Genomic DNA, 27,931 nt, shown 5'->3' on the forward strand with positions numbered 1-27,931 from the left:
TAAAAATGGGCAGAAGACATGAACAGACATTTCTCAAAAGACATACAGTTGGCCAACAGACAGACACATGAAAAGATGCTCAACATCACTCATCAAGGAGTTGCAAATCGAAACTACAAAGAGATATCACCTCAAACCTGTTAGAATGGCTTACATAAAAAACACCAGAAACAAGTATTGGCGACAATGTGGAGAAAAATAAACTTTCCTGTACTGTTGGTGGGAATGCCAACTAGTGCAGCCACTGTGAAAAACAGTATGGAGGTTCCTCAAAAAATTAAAAATAGAATTGCTGTATGATTCAGGAATTGCACAACTGGGTATTTAACCAAAAAAACAACGTGATTTCAAAGGGATACATGCACCCCTATGTTTATTGCAGCATTATTTATAATAGCCAAACAATGGAAGGAGTCTAAGCATCCATTGATAGATGAATGAATAAAGAAGATACAGTATATATGTAGAATGGAATATTATTTGGCTATAAAAAGAATGGAATCTTGCCACTTGCAGCAACATAGATAGAGCTATAGAAAATAATGCTAAGAGAAATAAATCAGCCAGAGATAGACAAATAATATGTGATCTCACTCATGTGGAATTAGAAACAAATGAGCAAAGGGGGAAGAAAGGGCAAAATTGACAAACCCTTAGCCAGATTCATCAACAAAAAAGAGAAAGGATCTAAATAAATAAAGTCAGAAAAGAGAGAAGTAACAACTGACACCAGAGAAATACAAAAGATTATAAGAAAAAATGAGGGTGCCTGGGTGGCTCAGTTGGTTGAGCGACTGCCTTCAGCTCAGGTCATGGTCCCAGGATCCTGGGATCGAGTCCCACATCGGGCTCCCCCTGCTCTGTGGGGAGCCTGCTTCTCCCTCTCCCTCTGCTACTCCCCCTGCTTGTGAGCTCTGTCAAATAAAATCTTAAAAAAAAAAAAAAAAAGAAAATATGAAAAATTATATGCCAACAAATTGGACAACCTAGAAGAAATGGATAAATTCCTAGAAAAATACAACCTTCCAAAAATGAACCAGGAAAAAATAGACCACCTGAACAGACCAATTGCTAGTAATGAAATTTAATTGGTAATCAAAAAATTACCAAAAAATAGAAGTCCAGAACCAGACAGATTCACAGGTGAATTTTACTACTCATTTTTTAAAAAATTTTTTGAATTTTACTACTCATTTAAAGAAGAATTAATAACCTATTATTTTCAAACCATTCAAAAAAAGAGTAAGGAAAGCTTCCAAATTCATTTCATGAGGCCAGTATTACCCTGATACCAAAAGCACAGGCATCACACTCACACACACACACACAAACTATAGTCCAATATCCCTGAAGAACATAGATGCAAAAGTCAACAATATAAGCCAACTGTATACAATAATACATTAAAAATATCATTCACCACAGATCATGTGGGATTTATTCCAGGGATGCAAAAATGGTTCACTATTTGCAAAAAAACAATCAATGTTATACACCACATCAACAAAACAAAGGATTAAGATCATATGATCATCTCAAATGATGGAGAAAAACTATTTGACAAGATTCAATGTCAACTCATGATAAAACTCTGGACAAAGTGGGGTTAGAACATATCTCAACATAATAAAGGCCATATATGAAAATTCCACAGCTAACAATACTCAAGATGAAAAACTGAGAGCTTTCTCTGTAAGGTCAGGAACAAGACAAGGATGTCCACTCTCACCACTTTTATTCAACATAGTACTGGAAGCCCTAGCCACAGCAGTCAGACAAGAGATGAGGTGCATCCATAGTGGTAAAGAAGAAGTTGAACTGTCACTATGTGCAGACTGTATGATACAATACATAGAAAATCCTAAAGATTCCACCAAAAAACTATGAGAAGTGATAAATGAAGTTAGGAAAGGGGCAGGATACAAAATACCCAGAAATCAGTACCATTTTTATATACTAATAACAAAGTAGCAGAAAGAGAAATTAAAAAAAAAAATACCATCTGCAATTGTACCAAAAAGAATAAAATACCTTGGAATAAAATTAAGAGGTGAAAGACCTGTGCTCTGAAAACTAAAACATTGATGAAAGAAACTGAAAATGCCACAAATGGAAATATATGCTATGCTCATGGACTAGAAGAATATTGTTAGAATTCCTGTTATATCCAAAACAATCTAGAGATTCAGTGCGATCCCTATCAAAATACTAACAGCATTTTTCACAAAATCAGAACAAATAATGCTAAAGTTTGTATGGACTTACAGAAGACCCCAAATAGCCAAAGCAATTTTGAGAAAGAACAAAGATGGATGTATCACAACCCCAGATTTTAAGATACACTATAAAGAGTAGTCATCAAGACAGTAGGGTACTGGCACAAAAACAGACACATACATCAATGGAACAGAACAGACAGCCCAGAAATAAACCTATTATTATACGGTCAGTTTATCCATGACAAAGGAGGCAAGAATATACAACAGAGAAAAGACGGTCTTTTCCCAGATGGTGCTGGGAAAACTGGATAGCTACATGAAAAGGAATGAACCTGTACGACTTTCTTACAACTTATACAAAAATAAACTCAAAATGGATTAAAGACCTAAGTGTGAGACCTGAAACCATAAACATCCTAGAAGAGAACACAGGTAGTATTTTCTCTGACATTGGCTATAGCAACATTTTTCTAGATAGGTCTCCTAAGGCAAGGGATACAAAAACAAACTATTGGGACTACATCAAATGCTTTGGCAGAGCAAAGCAAACCATCAACAAAGCAAAAAGGCAACTTACTGAATGGAAGAAGATATTTGCAAATGATATATCTAAAAAGGGGTTAGTATCCAAAATACATAAAGAACTTATACAACTCAATGCAAGAAAAAAAAAAACCAATTACAAAATGGGTAAAGAACACGAACAGACACTTTTCCAAAGAAGCCATACTGATGGCCAAAGACACATGAAAAGATGCTCAACATCACTCATCAGGGAGATGCAAATCAAAACTACAATGAGATATCACCTCATACCTATTAGAATGGCTAAAAGACACAAGAAATAACAAGTGTTGGCAAGGATGTGGAGAAAAAGGAACACTTGTGCACTGTTGGGAATCTAAAATAGTACAGCCACTGTAGAAAACAGTATTAAAGTTCCTCAAAAAGTTAAAAATACCATATGATGCAGGAATTCCACTACTGGGTATTTAACCATAGTAAATGAAAACAATTGGGAAAGATATATGTACCCCTATGTTCACTGCAGCATTATTTATAATACCCTAATTATGGAAGAAGCCTAAGTGTCCATCAATAGACAAATGGAGAAGGAAAATGTAGTATATGTATTTACATGTATATACATATGTGTGTATATATGGGAGCCTGGATGGCTCAGTTGGTTAAGCATCTGCCTTCAGCTCAGGCCATGATCCCAGGGTCCTGGGATCGAGCCCCATACTGGGCTCCCTGCTCAGTGGGGAGTCTGCTTCACCCTCTCCCTTTGCTGCTCCCCCTGCTTATGCTCTGTCTCAAATAAAATCTTTAAATGCACACATACACGCATACTGGAATATTATGCATCTATAAAAAGGATGAGATCATTCCATTTCAGACAACATGGATGGACCTAGAGGTTATTATAAGTGAAATAAGACAGAGAAAGACAAATATCCCATGAAACCACTTATATGTGAAATCTAAAACAAAACAAAAACCCAAATTCACAGATAAAGAGAACAGGTTGTTGCCAGAGAATGGGCACATGCTGGATGGGGGAGGGGTGTGTGTGGACAAAATGGGTCAAGGTAGTCAAAAGGTACAAACTTCCAATTATAAAATAATTAAGTCATGGGGATGTTATGCATAGCATGGCAACTATAATTAAAATACAGGCATACCTTGGAGAGAGTGCATGTTCAGTTCCAGATGACCACGATAAAGTGAATATCACAATAAAGTGAGTCAAATAAATTTGTTTTCCAGTGCATATAAAAGTTATGTTTGCACTAGTTTATTAAGTGTCCAATAGTATTAGATCTAAAAAAAAGTACATACCTTAATTAAAAATACTGTATTGCTAAAAATAAATGCCAATCATCACTTGACCTTCCCCTGAGCCCTAATGACTGATCACAGACCACCCTAACAAATATAGTAATAATGAAAAAGTTTGAAATATTCTGAGAATTGCCAAGATGTGACACAGAGAAATGAAGTGAGCAAATGCTGCTGGGAAAATGGTGCGGATGGAGTTGCTCAAGGCAGGGCTGCCACAAACCTTCAATTTTTTAAGAAATGTATTATCTATGAAGTGCAGTCAAGTTAAGCATAATAAAATGAATTATGCCTGTACAGTATTACATATTTGAAAATTGCTAGGAGAGTAAATCTTCAATTAAAAAAATTTTTTTGTATCTCTGTATGGTGATGGGCGTTGACTAGGCTTTGTGTGATGATCATTTTGCAATATATACAAATATAGAATCATTTTGTACATGGGAAAGTAATGTAGTACCCTATGTCAATTATACCTCAGTTTGAAAAAAAAAAAGCTAATTACATCTATTAAGCATTCTGAACACTTAATATGCTTGCCTTTGTGTTGATAATGAATTAGGGTGGGTAGTAGTCCTCAGGAATTTGTGCCTCTTTTAATAATTTACAGCCCATTTGATGGAGATGAGAGAAGGGAAGGAGGGTAGTAAGTAAGAATAAAAGTACAAAGCAGCAATGTAAGCAAACTGTGGAGTACCAAGAATGGTTAGAATCAAGAGGGAAAATGGTCTCTTGCAAATTCACCGAAGAGATAAAATTTAAGTTGGGTATTGAAATATTTTAACTAGCGAGGATGGTGGATGAGAAGGGGGGTATTATTGGGGAAATGGCATGAACAAAAATTGGTGCAGAGGAAGGACAGCATGAATCCAAGGAACAGTGTGATAGACTGGCAGGAATATTAGGGAGAAGTGAGGGAAAGCCCTCTAGGGGATTTAGACTGGTTCCTCTGTAGGCCATGAGGACCCTATAAAGATTTTTCAACAAGGACATATCCCTGAGAAGTATCTTACTAGTTACTCCAGGTAGCAGAGTTGTAGATGGATTTAGTATCTAAGGATGAAATGTGTTAAGAAAGTGGAAGGCAGGTTATAAGTGAATGTAAGGTCATAAGGGAACGGCTTCTAGAGGAAGAATGGAGAACATCTGTATTAAAAGAAACGGACTTCTGGGAAAGATGGTGAAGTAGGAGGATCCTAAGCTCACCTTGCCCCACCATATACCTAGAGAACACTCACATCAGTGTAAATAGCCCAGAAAATGACCCAAAGACTGGCAGAACAGACTCTCCAGAGCTAATCATAGAGAAGAGGCCACATGGAAAAAGGGCTGGAAGGGTGGAGATGCAGCCAGGAACCCACCTGACCCAGGAGACTGTGGGAAGGAGGGACACTGCAAGCACAGAGAAGGGAAAGCAGCAGATCCCACACCTGGCACCCCACACATGGGGGACCTGCACTGGGAAGATGAGTCCGCATAACATCTGCCTTTGAAAGCCAGAGGGGCCTAAGAATCAGTGGGGCTTAACATCCAGAACGTAAAAAATCTAAAAAATCGGTGGCTCAGCTCTGGGAGAGCTGGAGGGTGATAGGAAACTGAGTCTCCACCCTTAAAGAGACAGCATAACAAACAACCCTGCGGAGATACAGCATAAAAGTGGCAGTTTGAAAAAACGCCTGGGGCACGTGGGAAGAAGATTTATTTACTAATCTCAGAGTGGGCACTGGAAGGGCAGGGATCTTTGGGCGACCTCTCCAAGAACAAAAGAGCACTATTTAGCTCCCCTGCCCCCAAGCCTAAGTACATGGACAGCTGCTGGAACGAGTGCCACACAAAGCTCTCCACCTAGCTTGCTAACATGTGCCCCACCCCTGCACTCTACTGCATACTCACCCTCTCCAACACCCTCCTATCTTCCAGTTTGCCACAGCGGCTCCAGGTCCCTTCCCGTAGACCTGCACAAACCTGGCTAACAGCATGCCCCACTCCCACGCTCTCCTGTGCTCCCACACCACCCAACCCACACTCTGCAGGAGTTCTCCAAAGTAGTGTGACAAGCATGGTATTGTGCAGGCAGTCCTGACCGGGGCTAAAGTGATTCCTGCCCTGGGGAGAGGGGAAGATAACCACATTCACCAGCTCCACTGCAGTGCCAGCAGTGGGCGGAGGGTAGTCACCTGGTCTGACTGCAGACCCCTCCCAACAATGAAAGCCTCAAGGGACAACACAGTTTGGTGTAACTGTAGCCCTGGCAAATGGTTGGTCTGACCCAACTCAAGCTGAAGTTGACTCCAGACTGGCCCATTAACAACACAGGCAAAGAGAGCCACTGCAGATGACTGGACTAAAGGCAAACACAGCTCAACCACAATGGTAGGGCACACACAACACACATAGGAGACAGCCTTGAAGTGCCAGATTCTGGGAGCAGGGGGACACTGCACTGCAGGGGACTACAGGACTTCTATCATAAAGTCACTACTTCCAAGAACAGGAGACATAGCTAACTTTCCTAACACACAGAAAGACACAGAGCATTAGACAAAATGAGGAGACAGAGGAATGTGTCTCAAATGAAAGAAGAGGACAAAAATCATAGAGAGAGAACTAAATGAAATGGAGATAAGCAATATGCCTGATAAAGAATTTAAAGTAATGGTAATAAAGATACTCACTGGACTTGAGAAAAGAGTGGAGGATCTCAGTAAGACCCTCAACAAAGAGATAGAAAATATAAAAAAGAACCAGTCAGAGATCAAGAACTCAATAACTGAAATTGAAAATACACTAGAGAGAATAAATAGTAGACTAGAGGAAGCAGAAGAACAAATCAGCTACCTGGAAGACAGAGTAATGGAAAGCAATCCAGCTGAATAGGAGAAAGAAAAAATAATAAAAAATGGGAATAGATCAGCAACACCATTGAGCATAGTAACATTTGCAGTATAGGGATCCCAGAAGGGGAAGAGGGAGAGAAGGGGGTAGAAAATGTATGTGAAGAAGTACTAGCTGAAAACTTCCCAAATCTGAGGAAGCAAACAGAAGTCCAGATCCAGGAGGCACAGAGTCCCCAGCAAAATCAACCCAAGGAGGTCCACACCAACACATGTAGTAATTAAAATGGCAAAAAGTAGTGCTAAAGAGATAATTTTAAGATCAGCAAGAGAAAAAGAAAACAGTTACATACAAGAGAAACCCATAAGGCTATCATCTGTTTTTTTCAGCAGAAATTTGTAGGCCAGAAGAAGGTGGCATGATACATTCAAAGTGCTGAAAGGAAAAACCATGCAACCAAGAATACTCTACCCAGGAAGGCTACCATCCAGAATCAGTGAAGAGATAAAAAGTTTCCCAAACAAAAGTTGAAGGAATTCATCACCACTAAATGAGTCCTATCGGAAATGTCAAAGGGGACTCTTTGAGCATAAAGGAAAGACAATAAGCATGAGTAAGAAAAGTATGAAGTGCAAAATCAGTAGAATCATGCATATCTATAAAAATCAGTCAAGGGATTCACAAAATCAAAATAAAGTATGACACCATATACCAAAACATGGGGGAGGAGAGTAAAAATTTATTGCTTTTAGAATGGGTTCAAACTTAAATGACCATCAACTTAATATAGACTGCTATATGCATACTATATTATATATAAACCTAATGGTAACCATAAATCAAAAACCGGTAATAGATATGCAAAAAATAAAGAGAAAGGAATCTCAGTTTATCACTAAAGAAATCCAGCCAATCAGGAGAAGAGAACAAGGAACACAGAAGAACCAGAAAAATAACTATAAACAAGTAACAAAATGGCAGTAAGTACATATCTATCAATAATTACTTGGAATGTAAATGGACTAAACTCTCAAAAGACATAGGGTGACAGAATGAATTAAAACAAAAGACCTATGCTGCCTACAAAAGACTCATTTCAGACCTAAAGACATAATCAGACTGCAAGTGAAGGGATGGAGATGCCTGGCTGGCTCAGTTGGAGGAGTACATGACTCTTGAACTCGGGGTCCTGATTTGAGCCCATGTTGGGTGTAGAGATTTTTTAATAAATAAAACTTAAAAAAAAAAAGTGAATGGTGGGCGCCTGGTGGCACAGTCGGTTGAGCATCTGACTCTTGGTTTTGGCACAGGTCGTGATCTTGAGGTCGTAAGATCAAGCCCCAAGTCAGGCTCTGCAATCAGCACAGAGTCTGCTTGGGGTTCTCTCTCCCTCTCCATCTGCCCTCCCCCTCCCCCACCACTGCTTGCTCACTCGGGCTAACAAATCTTTTTTTTTTTTTTTTTTTAAAGTGAAGGGTCGGAGAATCATTTATCAAGCAAATGGAAGTGAAAAGAAAGCTGGGGTAGGAATACTTACATCAGACAAATAGATTTTAAAACAAAGACTGTAACAAGAGACAAAGAAGGACATTACAAAATCATAAAGGGAATAATCCAACAAGACAAAACCATTGTAAATATATATGCACCCAACATGGAAGCACCCAAATACATAAAGCAGCTATTAACAAACATAAAGGAAGTAACTGAAAGCACAATAGTAAGGCACTTTAACATCCCATCTACATCAATGGTTAGATCATCTAAACAGAAAAATAACAAGGAAATAGCTTTTAATGACACAAGGACCAGATGGATCTAACATATATTCAGAACATTCCACCCTAAAACAGCAGAATACACATTCTTTTTGAGTGCACATAAACCATTCACCAGAGTACATCACATGTTAGGCCACAAAACAAGTCTCAACAAATGCAAAAAGATGAAGTCATATCATTCATCTTTTCCAAGCACAATGGTATTTAACTAGAAATCAACCACAGTAAAAAAATCTAGAAAGAACACAAATATATGGAAGTTAGATAACATGCTACTAAACAATGAATGGGTCAACAAAGAAATTGAATAAAAAAATATATGGAGGGGCACCTGGGTGGCTCAGTCGGTTAAGCGTCTGCCTTCAGCTCGGGTCATGATTCCAGGGTCCTGGGATCGAGCCCCACATCGAGCTCCTTGCTCTGCGGAGAACCCGCTTCTCCCTCTCCTCCCCACTTGTACTCTCTCACTGTCTCTCCTCTCTCTCTCAAATAAATAAATAAATAAAATCTTTAAAAAATAAATAAATAAAAATTAAAAAAAATATATATGGAGACAAATGAAAATAAAAACAATAACCCAAAGGGTGCCTGGGTGGCTCAGCTGTTAAGCATCTGCCTTTGGCTCAGGTCATGATCCCAGGGTCCTGGGATCAAGTCCCACATGGGGCTCCCTGTTCGGCAGGAAGCCTGCTTCTCCCTCTCCTGCTCCCGCTACCCCTGCTTGTGTTCCTGCTCTTGCTCTCTCTCTTTCTCTTTCAAATTAAATAAAATCTTAAAAAAAAAAAAAAAAAGATCCAAAATCTTTTGGATGCAGCAAAAGCTATTCTAAGAGGGAAGTTTATAGCAATACAGGCCTACTTCAAGAAGAAAAATCTCAAATCAACAACCTAACCTTACCAAAAGTAGAAAAAGAACAAACAAAACCCCAAACCAGTAGAAGAATAAAGATTAGAGCAGAAATAAATGAAATAGAAACTTAAAAAAAAAAAAAAAATCAATGAAACCAGGAGCTGGTTCTCTGAAAAGATTAACAAAAAGCCAGACTCCTTAAGGGAGACGGGGGGAGGGGTAATGAGCGCACAGTCAAAATCGGAAATTAAAGAGGAGAAATAACAACCAACACCACAGAATATAAAAGAGAATATTATGAGAAATTATATGCCAACACATTGGACAACCTAGAAGAAATGGACAAATTCCTAGAAACATATAAACTCCCAAAATTGCATCAGGAAGAAATAGAAAATTTAAGTAGTTTACTAGCAATGAAACTGAATCACAAATCAAAGAACTTTCAATAAACAAGTCCAGGACCAGATGGGTTCACAGGTGAATTCTAACAAACATTTAAAGAAGAAGTTAATACCTATTCTTCTCAAACTATTCCAAAAGATAGAAGAGGAAGGAAAATTTCCAAATTCATTCTACAAGGCCAGTATCACCCAGACACCAAAACCAGATAAAGACACTACAAAAAAAGAGAACCACAGGCCAATATCTCTTAATATACATGCAAAAATCCTCAACAAAATATTAGCAAACCGAATCCAACAATACATTAAAAAAATCATTTACCACAATCAAGTGGGATTTATTCCTGGGATGCAAGGGTGGTTCAATATCTGCAAATCAATCAATGTGGTATTTCACAACAACAAGAATAAAAACCATATGATCACTTCAAGGGATGCAGGAAAAGCATTTGACCAAGTACAACATCCATCCATGATAAAACCCTCAATAAAGTAGGTTTAGGAGAACATAATTAAGGTCATATATGAAAAACCCACAGCTAACATCATACTCAATGGTGAAAAACTGAGAGCATTACCTCTAAGCTCAGGAACAAGACAAGGATGTTCACTCTCACCACTTTTATTCAACGTAACTGAAAGTCCTAGCCACAGCAATCAGACAAGAGATAAAAGGCATCCAAATTGGTAAAGAAGTAGTGTAACTCTCACTATTTGCAGATGACATGATACTACATATGGAAAATCCTAAAGACTCCACCAAAAAACCACTAGAACTGATAAACGAATTCAGTAAAGTTGCAGGATATAAAATCGATACACAGAAATGTATTGCATTTCTCTTGGTTAATAATGAAGTAGTAGAAAGAAAAATTAAGACAATAGTCTATTTACAATTGCACCAAAAATACCTAGGAATAAACTAAGGAGGTAAAGGGCCTATACTCTGAAAACTATAAAACACTGATGAAAGAAACTGAAGATGACACAAACACATGGAAAGATATTCCATGCTCATGGATTGGAAGAATAAATATTACAAAAATGCCCATACTACCTAAAGAAATCTACAGATTTAATGTAATCCCTATCCAAACACCAACAGCATGTTCCACAAAAATATAACAATTCTAAAATTTGTGTGGAACCATGAAGATAGGCAAAGCAATCTTGAGAAAGAAGAACAAAATTGGAGCTATCACAATCTCAGATTTCAAAATATACTATAAAGCTTAGTAACCAAAACAGCATGGTACTGGCACAAAAAATAGACACATAGACCAACAGAACAGAATAAAGAGCCCAGAAATAAACCCATGATTATATGGTCAATTAATTTATGACAAAGGAGGCAGGAATATGCAATGGGAAAAAGACAGACTCTTCAATAAATTGTGTTGGAAAAACTGGACAGCTGCATGCAAAGAATGAAACTGGACTACTTTCTTATAAACAAAAATAAACTCAAAATCGACTGAAGACCTAAGTGTGAGACCTCAAACCATAAAAGAAGAACCCCTCCTGGAAGAGGGGTGCCTGGGTGGCTCAGCTGGTTAAGTGTCCAACTCTTGGTTTTGGCTCAGGTCATGATCTCAGGATCATGAGATGGAACCCCTCGTTGGGCACTGTGCTCAGCAGGGAGTCTGCTTGGGATTCTCCTTTTCTCTCTCCTTTTGCCCCTCCCTCCCATGCACATGCACACTCTCTAAAATAAATAAATCTTAAAAAAGAAAATCCTAAAGGAGAGCACAGACAGGCAGAACACAGCCTCTGACACTGGCCGTACCAACTTTTTCTGGATACTTCTCCTGAGGCAAAGGAAACAAAACAAAAACTGTTGGGACTACATCAAAATAAAAAGCTTTTGCACCACAAAAGAAACAACAAAGACAACCTACTGAATGGGAGAAGATATTTGCAAATGATATATCCAATAATGCTTCAGTATCCAAAATATTAAAGAACTTATGCAACTCAACACCAAAAAAAACCAAATAAGCCAATTTAAAAAATGGGCAGAAGACACGAACAGACATTTCTCCAAAGAAATCCAGATGGCCAACAGACTTGTGAAAAGATGCTCAGCATCCCTAATCATCAAGGAAATGCAAATGCAAACCACAGTGAGCTATCACCTCACACCTGTCAGGATGGCTAAAATAAAAAGAGGGGCGCCTCAGTGGTGCAGTTGGTTGAGTGTCTGACTCTTGGTTTCAGCTCAGGTCATGATCTCAGGGTTGTGAGATCGAGCCCTGCGTTGGGGATCCTGTGCTCAGCATGGAGTCCACTTACGACTCTCCCTCTCCCTCTGCCCCTCCCCCAATCCATACACCTGCAAGTGTACTCTCTCTCTCTCAAATAAATAAATCTTAAAAACAAAAATGAAAACAAGAAACAACAGTGTTGGTGAGGATCTGGAGAAAAAGGAACCCTCTTGCACTGTTGGTGGGAATGCAAACTGGTTCAGCCACTGTGGAAGATAGTATGGAGGTTCCCCAAAAAATTAAAAACAGAACTACCATATGATCTAATAATTCCACTATTGGGTATTTACTCAAAGAATACAAAAACAGTAATTTGAAAGATACATGCACCCCTATGTCTATTTGCAATACTCAAGATATGGAAGCCACCCAAGTGTTCATCAATATATATACCACATCATCTTTATTCATTCATAATCATATACACACATGTACATACACACAACAGACTATTACTCAGCCATCAAAAAGAATTAAAATTTGCCATTTGCAATGACATGGATGGATCTAGAAAGTATAATGTTAAGTGCAATAAGTCAGTCAGAGAAAGACAAATACCATATGATTTCACTCATAGGGAATTTAAGAAACACAACAAATGAACAAAGAAAAAAAGAGACAAAAGACAGACTCTTTAATACAGACTCTTTCAGACTCTTAAATACAGAGAACAACCTGATGTTATCAGAAGGGAGGTGAGTGGGGGAGTGGGTGAAATAGGTGATGGGGTGTATTAAGAATACACTTATCATGATGAGCACTGAGTAATGTATACAGCTGTTGAATCCCTATGTTGTACATCTGAAACTAACACTGTATGTTAATTATGCTGGAATAAAATAATAAAAAAAAACTAAAGAAACTCAGAAAAAAAAATACAAAGAATACATTCTGGAAGTAATAGATGTGTGGGTTAGGAAAACCAGGCAGGAAGATGATGAGGGTGAATAGGGTCCTAAAAGACTTCAAGTTTACAGGAAAGGTACAACTGGAATAAAACTGAGTTTGAAGCAAACAACATTTACCCATAAGTGCCCACCTAGATTCTAAAAATGCAGGGGAAACCTGAGAGAAGATACTAACGAACATATTACTCTTCCAAGTAGACAACAGATCAGGCAAAAATTTGAGGGAACCACTGTTTTATAGGCTGATAGGTAAGATTCTCACTTGGAAATGCACTTCAACCCAGCATCCCAAGAATGCCTTGAATGGTCCCATTCATCAGTAGCACATCATGCTAATCATCTTCCTCTTAGGAGTCCAAACTACTTAGTTTATGGAACAACCATCCACATGCTAAAAACAATAAGAAGACTATTCCTTTGTCTTGTGGCTAGATATTATAGTCACAAACACTCCCCCAAACTGGAATGCCTCATCACTCAGCACGGTCAGTGCTGCTCACCTTTAGGATATTGTTTCTTACCACAGATGATTAACACATGTGTCTAATCCTTCATTTACTCAAAGAAACTGACAGGCCCTCGGTTAAATTACGGTTTGAGCAATGGCTGCACAACTCCAGCCTCCTAAAATACTAGTGGAAAAAAGTGCTGGAAGAAAAGAAGTCTGTCAACCGAAATAAAGGGAATTTTCCAGTACATGGAAAACAACTATCAGACCCATTCACTAACCTATACAATTAGCCAAGAAAAGAAAGTAAGAGATCAATATTAGGAAAGAAACATTAGTTAGAACTAGTGAGTGTTCAAGATAGCCAGAATTTATAATCTACATTAAATTTCTCTTCCGGATAGCCATAACCAAATAATAAATATAACAGGGAAAACTTGATCCTTTGACTCAGGAATGAATTGAGTTGTACTGGTAACATAAGTCAGTTTAAGCAGAAAAGGCAATGTATGGAGTCCCAAGTAGCTTTAGGCACAGTCACATTGTGAGACATCAGCAATGTCACCAGAACTGTTTCTGCCCATTCTGTCCTAACCCAAATCTCTGACCTCTGTCCTTCTGTGAGGTCTTCTCTTCCAGTCAGGCTCTCTCCATGCACTGGACACCTCAGCTGAGAAAGAGTCTCATCTGATAGTATCCGCAGAAATCCTGAAATTGAGTCCGGCTAAGTTCACTGAGGAATGGACTCTGTTAGGCCAGGTCTGGGTCATTTTCCCGAACTTGGGGTAGGGTCAAATGGGGAGGAGTCAATCCCACCAGAACCACATGGCCTAAGAACAAAGGAGGGGTAGTTTCCCCCCCCCTAAGAAAACTCTGGGTGTTAGGGGAAGTGGGGGAGACAAAATGTCCTCTCTAGATTCCATTCCCAATAGCAGTAGAACTCAAAGTGTTGGAATACATCTAAGAACATAGGATCTATACGAAGGAAATCATAAGAGACCTAAAAAACATGAAAGAAGAGTTCACGTTCTTAGACATGTTCTTTACAATAATGTAAAGATACTAATTTCCAAATTGATCTATGATCTAATCCCATTCTAACAAGAATCCTAAAGCAATGTCTTAATGGATTCCTTATAAACTGTTTTTCGGAATTCACCTTAAACAATTCACAAAAATAGCCAAGGATTTATTTTTTCTCTTCAAAGAAGAGCACTGGGGAGACTAGATTTAGACCACTAGATATTCAGGCATACATTAACATTCAGACAGAGTGCTATTAGCAGAGGAAAAGGCAAGTCAACAAAATAGAGAATACTTTCAAATCAGTAGAGGGAAAAATGGACTATCTGCAATGCTGAAATATCTATCCCAACTCTTAGAAGAAGTGAATCCCACTTCATATTAAAGAGCTACAGACTGGATCAGTGACCCAGAACACAGAAGATTTTCTTTATAATCTTAGGACAAGGATGACCTTCCTAAAAAAGACTCAAACTCCAAAAGCCATAAAGGTAAAATTTTAGGATGATTTAATACTGGCAAGAGTGTGAAGAGCTAAGCATTCCCTACCCTGGTGTAAGTTTGGATTGGTAGACTCTATTTTGAATAATAATTTGGTGGTAGCCAAGTTTTAATACACATAAATTGATTCAGAATCTCTTTCTAGGATTCTCTCCTACAGACATAGCCATGCATGGTTACGCACACAAAAAATTGTGAGACGTTTCTCATAGCCCTTAAGAAACATGCTAACATACAGAGCAATGAAAAGCTACATCAGCTCGATCCCACAACCCCGAGACCATGACCCCAGCCGAAATCAAGAGTCAGACGCCTAACTGACTGAGCCACCCAGATGTTCCTTGACTAGTCTTATGAACCCTTTCTCTTCAGAACATATAGTTCTGCCTTGCTGTTCAGCCCTAGTGCATTCTGCGTTATTGCAGAAGTTGATGTAACCTTTCATTGTGCTGGGTGTAGAGCTGCTTGGGATTCTCTCTCTCCCTCTGGCCCATACCCCTGCCCCCACTGCTCACACTCTCTCCCTCCCCCTCTCCCCATCTCCCTCTCAAAAAAAAAATAAAAAAACAAACAAAAACCCAAAACTTATCAAAAGAGCAGGTCCAGTTTTTAGAAAGGCCTGAAAGGATACCATAGTATTTTTTTAAACCAAGTATTAGTATTTTCATTAAAGTGTGCAAATATCATTACTAGCAAGTGCCAAATGGAAGACCAAGCCCTGGAGTTCAAAAAGGAAACAATCTTCTGAACAAGGAGCACCAAGGCAGTCTTCTACTCCAGCCACACTACCCATGGCCATGACGATGCCAGCGAGCCAGTGTCAGCCAGATTACTGAGGGTTTACCACATCAGCAATGTGTACAATGTTCTAGACAGTTTCGGTTGCTAGAATAAGTGCACTGACTGAAATCAACAAAGGCTGGACAACCTGTTCTTCCAAAATAATTGGAAATTATATTATTAATTCGGACATTAATGCCTATAGTTTTTCTCCTTGGGCATGTTAGTTTCTTGGTTCTGTTACTGCAGAAATGGGACTCAGGCCAGCAGTTTCAGCTAGTGTGCACAGAAGGACTTCCATTACATCTGCATTAGAACACAGTGGAATTCCAGACCACTCAATGTTCATGAATATTCAGTTAACCATAGGGCCAACTTTATTTCTGGAGCACCACCTCCCACAAGAAGAGCTCTTGCTTCACTCAACAGCACATAACACACAGGGCGTCATGAATGGAGCACTCTGCTTCTTCAATCACCAATTTATTAGAACTATGCACAACTGTAACTTTTTCCAGTCCTCTTGAGCAGTTTGCCAGAACCACTTAAATTGACCCCCTCAGCTAGCTCAGCCAAATCCAGCATGTCACCAGTGAATTGGTCAACATGAGCAACTGGCTTGGTTCCAGTTGTCTTACAGAGGACTTCAGTGTCTTCTCTTCCAATATCCCTAGCCACCATAATCTTCATTTTGTTCAGGAAATTTTAATGCAAGATCTCTACGAGCAGCTCTTAAGAATAGACTTCTGTATGAGAACATTATATCCGGTTTAAAAAATTTGCCTCACTAAATTTAGAATATAGGCTTCTTCCTTAGCACTGGGCCCATCTGGGCATATCGGAAACTACTATGTGATTATCCGTATCTGTTCTGGAAGCAGATAAGGAAAACCCGGTAAGCCCAATCTTAGCCTTTTCAACTCTGGTTAAGTCATCTTATGGGTGAGAACCAGCCCTTCTACCAACTTGTAGTCATCATTTGTCCCACCCAGTTTTGTTATATATATAAGCTATATGTAGTTTATATATAAACTATACATACATAATTACACATACATATAAACATTTATTTAAAGTAGAACAAAACAGGGGAGGCTGGCTGACTCAGAACAGGAGACTCTTGATCTCGGGGTCATGAGTTTGAGCCCCACGTTGTGGGTAGAGATTAAATACATAAACTTGGGGTGCCTAGGTGACTCTGTTGGTTTTGGCTCAGCTCATGACTTCAGGATGAGATCGAGCCCCCAGTTGGGCTCCACGCTCAGCAGGCAGTCTGCTCAGTGGGGAATCTGCTTGAGATTCTCCCTCTGCCCCCTCCCACCCCCTCTCTCCCAAATAAATCTTTAAAAAAGTAAAAATAAGCTTTTTCTTTTTCACCGCCATCCTGCTGTGCGTGGCTGGCTGCTTCTCGCCATGTCTTCTCACAAGACTTTCAGAATCAAGTGATTCCTGGCCAAGAAACAAAAGCAGAATCGTCCCAATCCCCAGTGGATTCGGATGAAATCCGGTAATAAAATCAGGTACAACTCCAAGAGGAGGCACTGGAGAAGAACCAAGCTGGGTCTATAAGGCGTCACACATAATGAGAGGACACACTTAATTGGCACACATATTTAAGCTGCGTGAAGATCATGTGTTCTATCATTCTGTAAACATCCTTCCTACTTGGCCACAGACTTGTCTTATCATGGAAATGATTTTTCTGTGACTATGCCTCTGCACCAGTAGGTTGGTTCAGTAATAAATGTGAGACCTTTCGGCTCTAAAAAAAATAAAAAAGTAAAAATAAACTAGAACAAAACAAAACAAAGTTCGCCCATTCCCTGACCCTGGCAACTAACAATCTGGCATCAGTGAGGTTGGTTTTTTTAAATTTTTTAATTTAATTTTATTTACTTTCTAGATTCCACCTGGGAGAGATCATCAGTATTTGTGTTTTCCATCTGACTTGCTTCACTTGGCATAATGCCCCTGAGGTTTCTTAACTACTTTGGTATCTCGAAGATCTACACCAGCAGCTGTGGCCCAGTCAATCACTTCCCTCACTGCATTTCCATTTACTGGAGAAAGCAGACTTGAACATGAAGAAAACTTTGAGTTCAATGAAGCGGTTCCATTATCAGTTTCTTGGTCACTCAGTTCCACGGGTCTAGAGGAGTTAAGATTTCAATACCCTTTTCCAAATCCTTCTGGAAGGACATGGAAATGATGGTTGGATGAATCTCTCTCTGAAAAAGCGTCAGACAGGAATCTAAGAGAACCAGCAACGATGATCATCAATGTGGTACCACCTCCTGCTTCTTCATCTCGGGTCTTGGACAGCTCCACCTGCATTCTGGCTGCCGGATGGAACACTTGCATTTGTTTCAAAATAGTGGCACCATGGTTTGTAATGGCCACATCCTTTCCCATCTTCACTTATTTTTATCCTTTTGGTCCCAGGTTTGTTCTAATAGCATCAGCAAGAGCTGGCCCATGGAGAGACTGCCGAGCAGATTTGGGCTGGCATGTTGGGGTCCTCATGGTGCCTTTCCAGTGGCTGTTGGCAGCCCTGTGGAGCACCTGCTCCAGAGCACCAGGGCTTGGACATGGCAAGCCTGGAGGGTCTGGGTGGGCTCAGAAAGGACAGATGGATGTGGATTCCAGCTGGCTGCAGAATAATGGCATGCACCGTTCACCACTGAAGTGGATTAGAACACATCACTCCAAAATATGAAACTGTGGCGTATTATTCTGAGCTTAAGGCAACTGAGAAAGAGCACACACAGGAAGGGCTCTCTGCCCTCTACTTTTCTGCCTAAGAGCAGAGCATAAATTTCCTAAGTTTTTTTTTTTTTTTTTTTTAAAGAGTGAGCATGTGCAAGCACACGTGGGTTGGGGAGAGGCAGAAGGAAAGGGAGAGAATCTTAAGCAGGCTCCACACCCAGTGCAGAGCCCAACACAGGGCTTGATCTTACCAGCCTGAGATCACAACCTGAGCCAAAACCAAGAGTCGGGTGCTTAACTGACTGAGCCACCCAGGCAAACCGCCCCCCCCCTTTTTTTTTAATTAGTTTCAGAGGTAGAATTTAGCTGATTCATCAGTTGCATATAACACCCAGGGCTCATTACATCAAGTGTCCTCTTTAATGTCCCCACCCACCTCCCCTCCAGCGACCCTCAGTTTCCTATAGTTAAGAGTCTCTTTGATTTGCCTCCCTTTCAAACTTCATTTTTCCTTCCCCTAGGTTCATCTGCTTTGTTTCTTGAATTCCACATATAAGTGAAGTCAACTGTATGTCTTTCCCTGACTTATTTCACTTAGCATAATACCCTCTAGTTCCATCCACGTTGTTGCAAATGGCAAGATTTCATGCTTTCTGATGGCTGAGTAGTATTCCATTGTGTATATATACCACATCTTCTTTATCCATTCATTTGTCGATGGACATCTGGGCTCTTTCCATATTTTGGCTATTATGGATATTGTTGTTATAAGCATGCCCCCCTTTTTAAAGAATTTTTAAAAGTAATCTCTATCCCTAGCATGGGGCTCAAACTCATAACCCCGAGATTAAGAGTCACATGTTCCACCAACGGAGCCAGCCAGGTGCCTCGAGAAAGGTGCCCTCTTATACCAGGAAGGAGAGAACACTCATCACTGGAGATGGAAATCAACACCAAAAAGACTGTACAAACGATTAAAATAACCCTCATCTTCCATTAGTGTCCCCCATCTATTTCCTAGTCCCTTTCCCCAGAATATACTACCCCTACCAGTCTAACCCCTTTGTCTACTCCAGGATGTATCACTTGTTGTTAAAGTAGTATATAAACCCTGAATCTACACATTTCTTCAAAGTTTTCACTCTTCTATAGTCTCCTGTAAAAACATCAAGATCCATATTTTTCACCTGTTAATCTGTCTGCTAAATTCACAGGCATCAGGTGGAGAGCCTAAGAGCTTAGAGTTGCAGTTTTCCTCTCTATCACCTGGCAGGTGATGGGTTGACTGCAAAATGGGAGGTGGAAGTGAAGGACTTTTTATGAGCTTGTGTATTGATTAAATGTTTAAAATAAAGAATCGTATTTAAAGAAATAAAGGAAATTTTCTTCAAGTTACTCCTACGAATGAAGTCTTATTAAATCCCAAGGAAAACCAACCATTTTTGAAAAAAGATACATAAGTTTATTAAAAATTTGAAGATATTTAACAATTTATTGAAGTAAAAAATATAAATTCTTTATAAAATCTAGAAAGGTAGAATTAGGAATTCACTTTCAAAGGATTTAGAAAGAATTCCTTATAAAAGTTTTTAATATTACATTCCTTGTCAAACTGGGCCTTGGAGAGCTTTTGGCATCCCACCCCTGACTGACTGCCTTGAGAAATGAGTCTGCAGTAGCACATGAAACTGGATAGACGATAGATGCATATTCACTCTTATCCGAAGGTAGCAAAAAGCACCAGGTTTCCCACTTACTAGAATGTAGCTTCTACTGCAATTCTTTAGAGAAATGAACCTTTAGAATCCATTTTCCCCCCACTCAAAGAAGAACCATTTGTGCCTTTGTCCTAATACTGAGTACTTGCCAGGAGTTAAAACTCTGGCTGAACCATCACCACAGGACTCCTTAGATGAGGGCAGGTAAAAATGTCTCAGAAGGTGGTTTACTCTGTTCTATTCTTTCACATCTCAAATTCAGTTGGCTGGTCACAGTTAGGCAGGTAGAAATGCGTTAAAAATTTCAGAACTCACAATAACCTTTTCCAGAAGTAGATTAAGATCACTGCTGTAAAGCATGACAGAAGAGCCTGGACCAGCATTCTTTTCCAAGACGGCAGCATGGGTGTGAAGAAGAGACAAAAGCCATCCTGCAAGGGGGAGGGAGAAGGGAATTAGACCATTTCAGAATGCCCCATGCCTGAACTCAATAAAATACACTGGCGCTTCTGGATTAAACAGCAAGGTAACTCGTGGATTTAAAGAATAGAAAAAGTAAATACTGACCAAGAGGCAACCTGTACTTAGGAAACTGAGTTAGGATTTTTTATTTGCCCCCCCCTTTTTTTCTTTAAGAGGACACCAAGCCCCACTACCCACCACATAATCTGATTAAAAATGGGCAAAGAACCTGAATGGGCCTTTCTCCGAAGAAGACCTACAATGGCCAACAGACACATGAAAAGATGCTCAGCATCACTTATCAGGGAAATGCAAATCAAAACCACAATGAGAGGTCACCTCACACCAGTCAGAATGTCTAGTATCAAAAAAACAAGAAATAGAAGTTGGTGAAGATGTGGAGAAAAGGGAACTGTTGGTAGGAATATAAATTGGTGCAGCCACTATAGAGAACAGTATGGCAGTTCCTCAAAAAAATTCAAAATAGAAATGTCATATGACCCAGTAATTCCATTTCTGGGTATTTATCTGAAGAAAACGAAAACATTAATTTGAAAAGATATATGCACCCCTGTGCTCATTACTGCAGTATTTACAATAGCCAAACTATGGAACAACTCGAGCTTCCATTGATAGATGAATGGATAAAGATGTGGTATATTTATACAATAGAATATTACTTAGCCATAAGGACGAATGAGATCTTGCCATTTGCAACATCACAGATGGACCTAGAGGACATTATGCTAAGTGAAATAAGTCAGAAAGACACAAAAAACATGATTTCAGGGGCGCCTGGGTGGCTCAGTCGTTAAGCGTCTGCCTTCGGCTCAGGTCATGGTCCCAGGGTCCTGGGATCGAGCCCCGGATCGGGCTCCCTGCTCGGCGGGGGGCCTGCTTCTCCCTCTCCCACTCCCCCTGCTTGTGTTCCTGCTCTCGCTGTCAAATAAAATCTTAAAAAAAAAAAATGATTTCATTTATATGCAGACTAAAAAAAGAGCTGAACAAACAAAACAGAAATAGGCTTATAAATACAGAAAACTAGAGGGGAGGTGGGTGGGGAGATAGGCAAAATAAAAAACATGAAGCATTTCAGACTTTATTTGAGAGAGAGCTGGGGAGTGGGGGAGCAGGGAGGAGAGAAGGGGAGAGGGAGAAGAAACAGACTACTCCCGTGCTGAGCAAGGAGCCTGAGGCAGGGCTCTATCCCAGGACCCCAGGATCCGGGGATCATGACCAGAGACTAAGGCAGACGCTTAACCAACTGAGCCACCCACTATATTGTACACCTGAAATTAGTAACACTGTATGCCAATTATACCAAATTTTAAGTTAATAAAAATTTAAAACTTGCAAGAAAAAAAAAAAAACAACAACGTAGACTACTCTATCACATTCTTTCCTGAGCCAAAGGCAGATGCCATTGGGGAAACTGGCAAATCACTAGGTTGAAAACAATCACCTAAGACAATAAAGCAAGCAGCTCCATTCAGATAAACGGAGAAGAAAGGAATGGAAGTCCAGATAGGGGCTTTTTTTTTTTTTTTTTTTTAAGAGTGGGGGGAGAGAGAGGGGAGTGCAGAGGGGGAGAGAGAATCTTCAGCAGGCTCCCACCGAGCCTGAGGGGCTCGATCTCACAACCCTGAGATCAGGACCTGAGCCAAAAATCAAGAGTCTGACACTTAACTGACTGAGCCCCCCAGGCACCCTGAGGTAGTGGCATTCTAACTGTAGCTAGGAAGAGGTGTGGGCATGTCCCCTTAATTGGGGGACTCTGGGCCTCTTGATGTTAAAGGATTATTCCTTAGTCAATGTTAATTAGCCAAAATAATAAAAACAATGATCTCCTCCCAATTAATTTCCTCTTTAACTGCAAAGGGCCCTCAGGGGCCAAATGCCTTCTTAAGACCGGGCTCAGGTCCGGTTCTTAGAGTTCACAGGCCTGAAGACCAGCACACACACCAAGAAGAACGAGGAAGGTAATGCTAACACCGCAAACTGTTCATATAAGGTCAGGGTTCTGATTCAGGTACTACCTCTCCTCCACAAATGCGGCCGATTTCGTCACCACAGGTGATGCCAACTGCCATCAGGAGCTAAATTTCCTGCAGTGGCTTCCTTAGTTCCTTTTTTAACTTAAGGAAGAGAGGAAAGGAACAGGAAGGAGTCTAGCTCAGAAACCAAGAGGCATGCTCTCGTCTTACTGAAGGGTGGTGGTGGGCTTTCCTTGATCATTAAACCGGTTTAAGAGCTGCAGGGCAATGGCCTGCCCCTCTAGCCTAGACCACAGAAATCAATGACCGACAGCTGAAAGCCAGAGCAGCTGGTTATCACCCAATGAAGGGCTGGGTGCAGAGGATTAGAAGGAACTGTGAGTCAATACCACCGCTGGGTGCCTGCGCACGCTCTCCAACACCTCTGGCCCCGGCTCTTCCCGAGGGGTGTTGGGGGCTGGGCAAGGGGATGCCTTTTCACTCTTAACGTTTTAGGCTGGTGCCCTCCACCCTGCAGCGCAGTGGGCTCTGTCTCTCCAAAGGTTGCTTAATAAGCAGAGGAGAAGAATCCACCTGGCCCAGGGCCGCCCCACTGCTGACTTCACCAGTCTATGAGCGAAGCATCCCGACCTAACGTAGGCGCATCCTAAAACCCCTGAAACCGGCAAGGCTAAGGCCACAGTGGGCCACCCAGGTCGTGCGCATGGGCTTCAGAATGGGTTGGTAAGAGAGCCGTCTAGCAAGGGCGGTTTCTGCCAGTCTGACCCCACCGCGAGAGGAGGAAGCCAGACTTAACACTGAAAGTCCTCGTCTTGCTGAAAGGAACGCCTCACCGGGTTGAAACCGCGAGGGCCCTCCCGGTGGTGGCCGCGTGGGCGCGCCCCCGGCTGCCCGTGCCCCGCGTCCCCCCGCGCTCACCCAGCCGTCGTGCGCCTCCAACCAGGCGCGATGCTGTCCTGTGAGCCGATTGCAGAGGAAATCCACCAGGCGCCCGCAGTCCTGGCGAACGGTGGCCTCCCAGTCCCCCGGCTCCTGTTCCTGGTCGGTCCCCGACGGCGATCCCTCCAGCAGTGTTCCCGCAAAGGTCAAGAGCGCCACCACACGGCCCCAGCTTAGGAGTTGGGGGTGGGCGAGTATCTCCCGCTCCACCTGAGCCACCAGCTCGACGCGGTTGCCTTGGTAGCCGCGGTAATGGGACAAGAAGCGCTCGTGACGCTGCCGTACCTGGGCGGCCACCGAGCGCAGCACCGCGGCCTCGGGCGTAGACGGCGCCCGCGCGAGGGTGCCGGGCTCCCGGGCGCAGTACTCTAGGTAGTCGGTCAGCAGCCGCGCCGTGCGCTCCCTCAGCGCGTCCGCCATGGCCTGACCTCCCCCCGCACGGCCCGAGCCGACCCGACCCGGTTTTCTAGGCCGGGCTGCGCCTCCGCCCAGGGAGGGGCCGCCGCGCCCCGCCCCGGTTCCGCGCGCGGGGCAGTTGTTTTCCTAGGTCCGGAGAGGAGCCTTTCGTGGGAATCCCATTTGCACCTGTTCCGGCCCCAAAGGCCAGGCCCAGTGGTGTGCACGCGTTCACACAGCGATCAGAAACAGAATGAGACTTTTGGGGGGATTATTGTTCGGCTCTGGGCCTGGGGACTAAGAACCCAGAGGGGAGAGTCCGGGAAGTTGAGCTAGACTCTTGTCTCCTCCTAAGAAGAGGTTGACAAAGGCTACCCACAGCCCTCCACTGACGACTCCCTTGCGAACATTATTAGCACCTCTCCGCTGGACAGAAGCAGCCAGGTGTGGGCCGGATCTGGCATATGCGGCAAGAAGTAGGATCCTTCTCTTGCGGGCTGCCGGAGTGCGAATACTGGCCGTATTCAGTCATTCGCTCATATTTATTCAGAGCCTGTTAGCACCGGAATGTAATGGAGAACAAGGCATGTGGCCCCTGCTCTCAAGAACCCTACAGTCTAGCGCTGAAACAAAGAAACAGCCCCCACAGTAGAGTTTAATTATCGCCGTAGTAGGAATAGGTGAGTACTCAGCTCCAGGATAGTGGCTGCTGCCGGTGGCTACCATTCCTATATTGCTTAGAATTCTCTTTACTTTTTACTGGCCAATTCCTCATTACTCCAAGCCTCTGTTATAGTTAATATTTCTTATATTAACCTTTCCTTTCTCTGTTCATGATACTCTATGGCTTCTTTCTCCTGATTGGACCTAGACTGACACAGAATTGGTATTAGTGAAAATTCTGGGGCTGCAGTGGTCTGGATTATGTTGAAATATCACACTTGAGGGTGAAAGAGGAGTTGGTGCCCTTTGTATCACCTACAAGAAAAAAGAGGCAAGACATTTGGGAGGTGCTCTTGGATTTTGGAGGCAACACACACCACATATGAATGTGTGAATTTGACCCATCTACAGGCTGGTGGATTGGGAGGAAGAAGAGAAGGTTCTGCAGCACATTTAGGCTATAGTACGAGCTGTTGTACCGCCTAGGTCTTACGCTCCAACAGATCAAATGATATGTGATGGGTCAAACAGGGATCCTGTAGGGACACTCCAGTAAATACCAATAGGAGAACTATAGCACAGACCTCTAGGTTTTCAAAGAAAATCTGTGTCCTCTTCCTCAGATAGCTATTCTCCTTTCAAGAAGCAGGTTTTGACTTGCTACTGGACCTTGGTAGAGCCTGAATGGCTAACCATGCGATATCAGGTGACCATGTAGCTTGAGCTCTCATCATGTGGATTTTGTCTGACCTACCTAGACATAAGGTTGGGCATGCATAGCAGCAATGTGTCATCAAGTGGAGATAGTTAGATAGATAGATAGATAGATAGATAGATAGATAGATAGATAGATAGATTATATATAACTGAACTCAGGCGGATCCATTAGGTACAAGTAAATTGCATGAGTAGGTGGTTCAGAGTCCTTCAACACCAATTCTTACTGCTTTGCCTCCTCCCTCATTCCATGCCTATGGCCTCCAAGGGATTGCTTATGATCAGTTGACTGAGGGAGAAAAACTCAAGCCTGGATTACAGATGGGTCCGCAAGTGGAGAGCTGGAGCATTACAGCCCCACTCAGGGGTGACTGTGAAGACATTGGTAAAGGAAAATCCTCCCAGTGGGCAGGGATTCAAGCCAGGTATTTGCCCACTATGTCTGGAGGAAGAGATGTCCAGAGTACATATTATATTGATTCTTGGGCAGTTGCTGATGGTTTGGCTGGATGGTCAGGGCCTTGAAAAGACTAGGATTGGAAGATTGGTGACAAGGAAATCTTAGAAGGAGGTATGTGGCTGGATCCCTCTGACTGAGTACAGACTGAAGATATTCAGGTCCCATGTGAATATTAGGAGCAGACTCTTAATAATCAGATAGACAAACTTCTGTGCTTTGTGGAGTCAGAGAGCTTCTTTACCCAGCCAGCATGGTGCTTGTTCTGTGGGCCTGCGAACAAAGAGGTGATGGCAGCAGGGAGAGCATATGGCAACAGTGGAATTCTCCCTACAAAGGTTGAGTTGGCCACTGGTACTGGTGGGTGCCTCATCTACCAACATCAGTGATTCGTTTATAGGGAGCCAAATGAATTTCATCAGAAGGGAGTATAAATCTCTGTGTATTGAGCTCCTGTGTGAACTGTTTTTGACATCTTATGGGTTCCCTTGTGGAGGTCAATGTTTTGATATATGTTCATATTTTGTCAGAGAGTCATGATTTCCTTTTTGAACATTACATTTTAGCAACAAGCACAGTTTTTTCTTAGATTTGGAGTAGTTTGGTGGTGAGTGGTAAATCCTCTGGCCCTCACATTGGCTAACTCCTCGTAATTATCAGTTGAACCAAACAGCAAGTGAACAAATTAACCTCTACACAGAATTTCTGATCCACATGATGCAAGGAGGCAGTTTGCAGTCAGACTTGGTTAAAATCCTGGCTCTGCCACTTAGAAGCTGTGCAACCATGAGCAAGTTGTTCAACTCTCCTAGCCTCAATTTCCCTACCTAAAAAATGGAGGTAATAAACTGCACCATCCCGCTGTTACAAGGATTATGTGACTTGGTGTATGCAAGGTGCTTAGCACAGTGCTTGGCACATAGGAAAAATTCTTTACAGAGAAATTTTTATTATAAGTATGAACTAACCAGGCTTACTATGCTCACTTGTCCCACTTTTAACCGAAAGTCAAAACATAGGGGCGCTTGGGTGGCTCAGATGGTTAAGCATCTGCCTTCGGCTCAGGTCATGATCTCCAGGTCCTGGGATCAAGCCCTGCTCCCGGCTCAGCAGGGAGTCTGCTTCTCCCTCTCCCTCTGCCTCTCTCCCTGCTCATTCTCTCTCTCTGTCTCAAATGAATAAATAAAATCTTTTTTTTTTAAAAAGAAAATAAAAATGTAACATTTTGGTGAGCCTTACCTATCTGGTTTCTTTGTTTTGTTTTTTAAATACTGAAAATACCTATAGACTACCTACTATTTTTCCATATATATATTTAGCAGCTTTATTGTGATAAATAAATGTGCAGCCATCACCACTAATTCCATGACCTCAAAGGAAATACTATACCCATTGGCAGTCCCTCCCTGTTCATCCCACCCCGAGCCCCAAGTAACCACCAAACTCCTTTCTGTCTCTGTGGATTTGCCTATTCTGAATATTTCATATAAACGGAATCATACATTGTGTAGTCCTTTGTGTCTGGCTTTTTTTGCTCAGCACAATTTTTTCAAGGTTCATCCATGTTGTGGCATGAATCAGTACTTCCTTTTTTTATTGCCAGATGATATCCCATTGCACGGCTCTACCACGATTTGTTCATTCGTTCAGCAGTGGTTGAACATTTGAGATGTTCCACTTTGGGCTGCTATGCACATTGGCGTTCAAGTTTCTGTGTGGGCATGTTTTCATTTTTCTTGGGTTACAGACCGAGGGGTGTGAAGCCACCTATTACTGGGGAGCACAGATAGGCTGACCTCTGCTTTGTGGTTCCTGGTTTACGATAAGGGCAAGTGTTCACCAGTGATGTATTGGTTAGATAACCTTAGGTTCAAAAGAGGTGATTTCTGTTGTCACAATCTTTGTGTCAATGCTCATACCATACTTCCATTTAGCTATTTATGTGGTTCAATTAGCCAGAGCATCATTCCTGATCCCATTTCCTCACTAGAGGGTCAGCATCTTTTTTACAAGGACACAAGCATA

At 41.6% G+C, this 27,931-nt stretch overlaps 1 protein-coding gene and 2 pseudogenes across 1 annotated transcript; 1 reads left to right on the top strand and 2 right to left on the bottom strand.

Moving 5' to 3' along the window:
• Positions 1 to 15,903: 15,903 nt before the first annotated feature.
• Positions 15,904 to 18,377, bottom strand: LOC110583768 (annotated as a pseudogene).
• Positions 17,268 to 17,423, top strand: LOC110583968 (annotated as a pseudogene).
• Positions 18,378 to 20,554: 2,177 nt separating the features above from the next.
• Positions 20,555 to 24,093, bottom strand: BCL2L10 (BCL2 like 10). Its single transcript, XM_021693733.1, has 2 exons — positions 23,568 to 24,093; positions 20,555 to 20,709 (listed from the first exon to the last, which is right to left on the bottom strand). Exons 1-2 carry the CDS (start codon positions 24,091 to 24,093, stop codon positions 20,555 to 20,557), a joined length of 681 nt encoding a protein of 226 aa, XP_021549408.1.
• Positions 24,094 to 27,931: the final 3,838 nt, after the last annotated feature.

This window comes from Neomonachus schauinslandi, chromosome 9, assembly GCF_002201575.2.
Source record: "Neomonachus schauinslandi chromosome 9, ASM220157v2, whole genome shotgun sequence".
In the NCBI taxonomy this organism is placed as follows: domain Eukaryota; kingdom Metazoa; phylum Chordata; class Mammalia; order Carnivora; family Phocidae; genus Neomonachus; species Neomonachus schauinslandi.

Excerpts from the sequence above, each read along its gene's own strand:
- BCL2L10 (XM_021693733.1), bottom strand. The coding sequence starts at position 24,093 with ATGGCGGACGCGCTGAGGGAGCGCACGGCGCGGCTGCTGACCGACTAC. Across the intron at positions 20,710-23,567 it reads GCCCTCGCGGTTTCAACCCG|GATGGCTTTTGTCTCTTCTT; the intron begins GTGAGGCGTTCC and ends TCCCCCTTGCAG.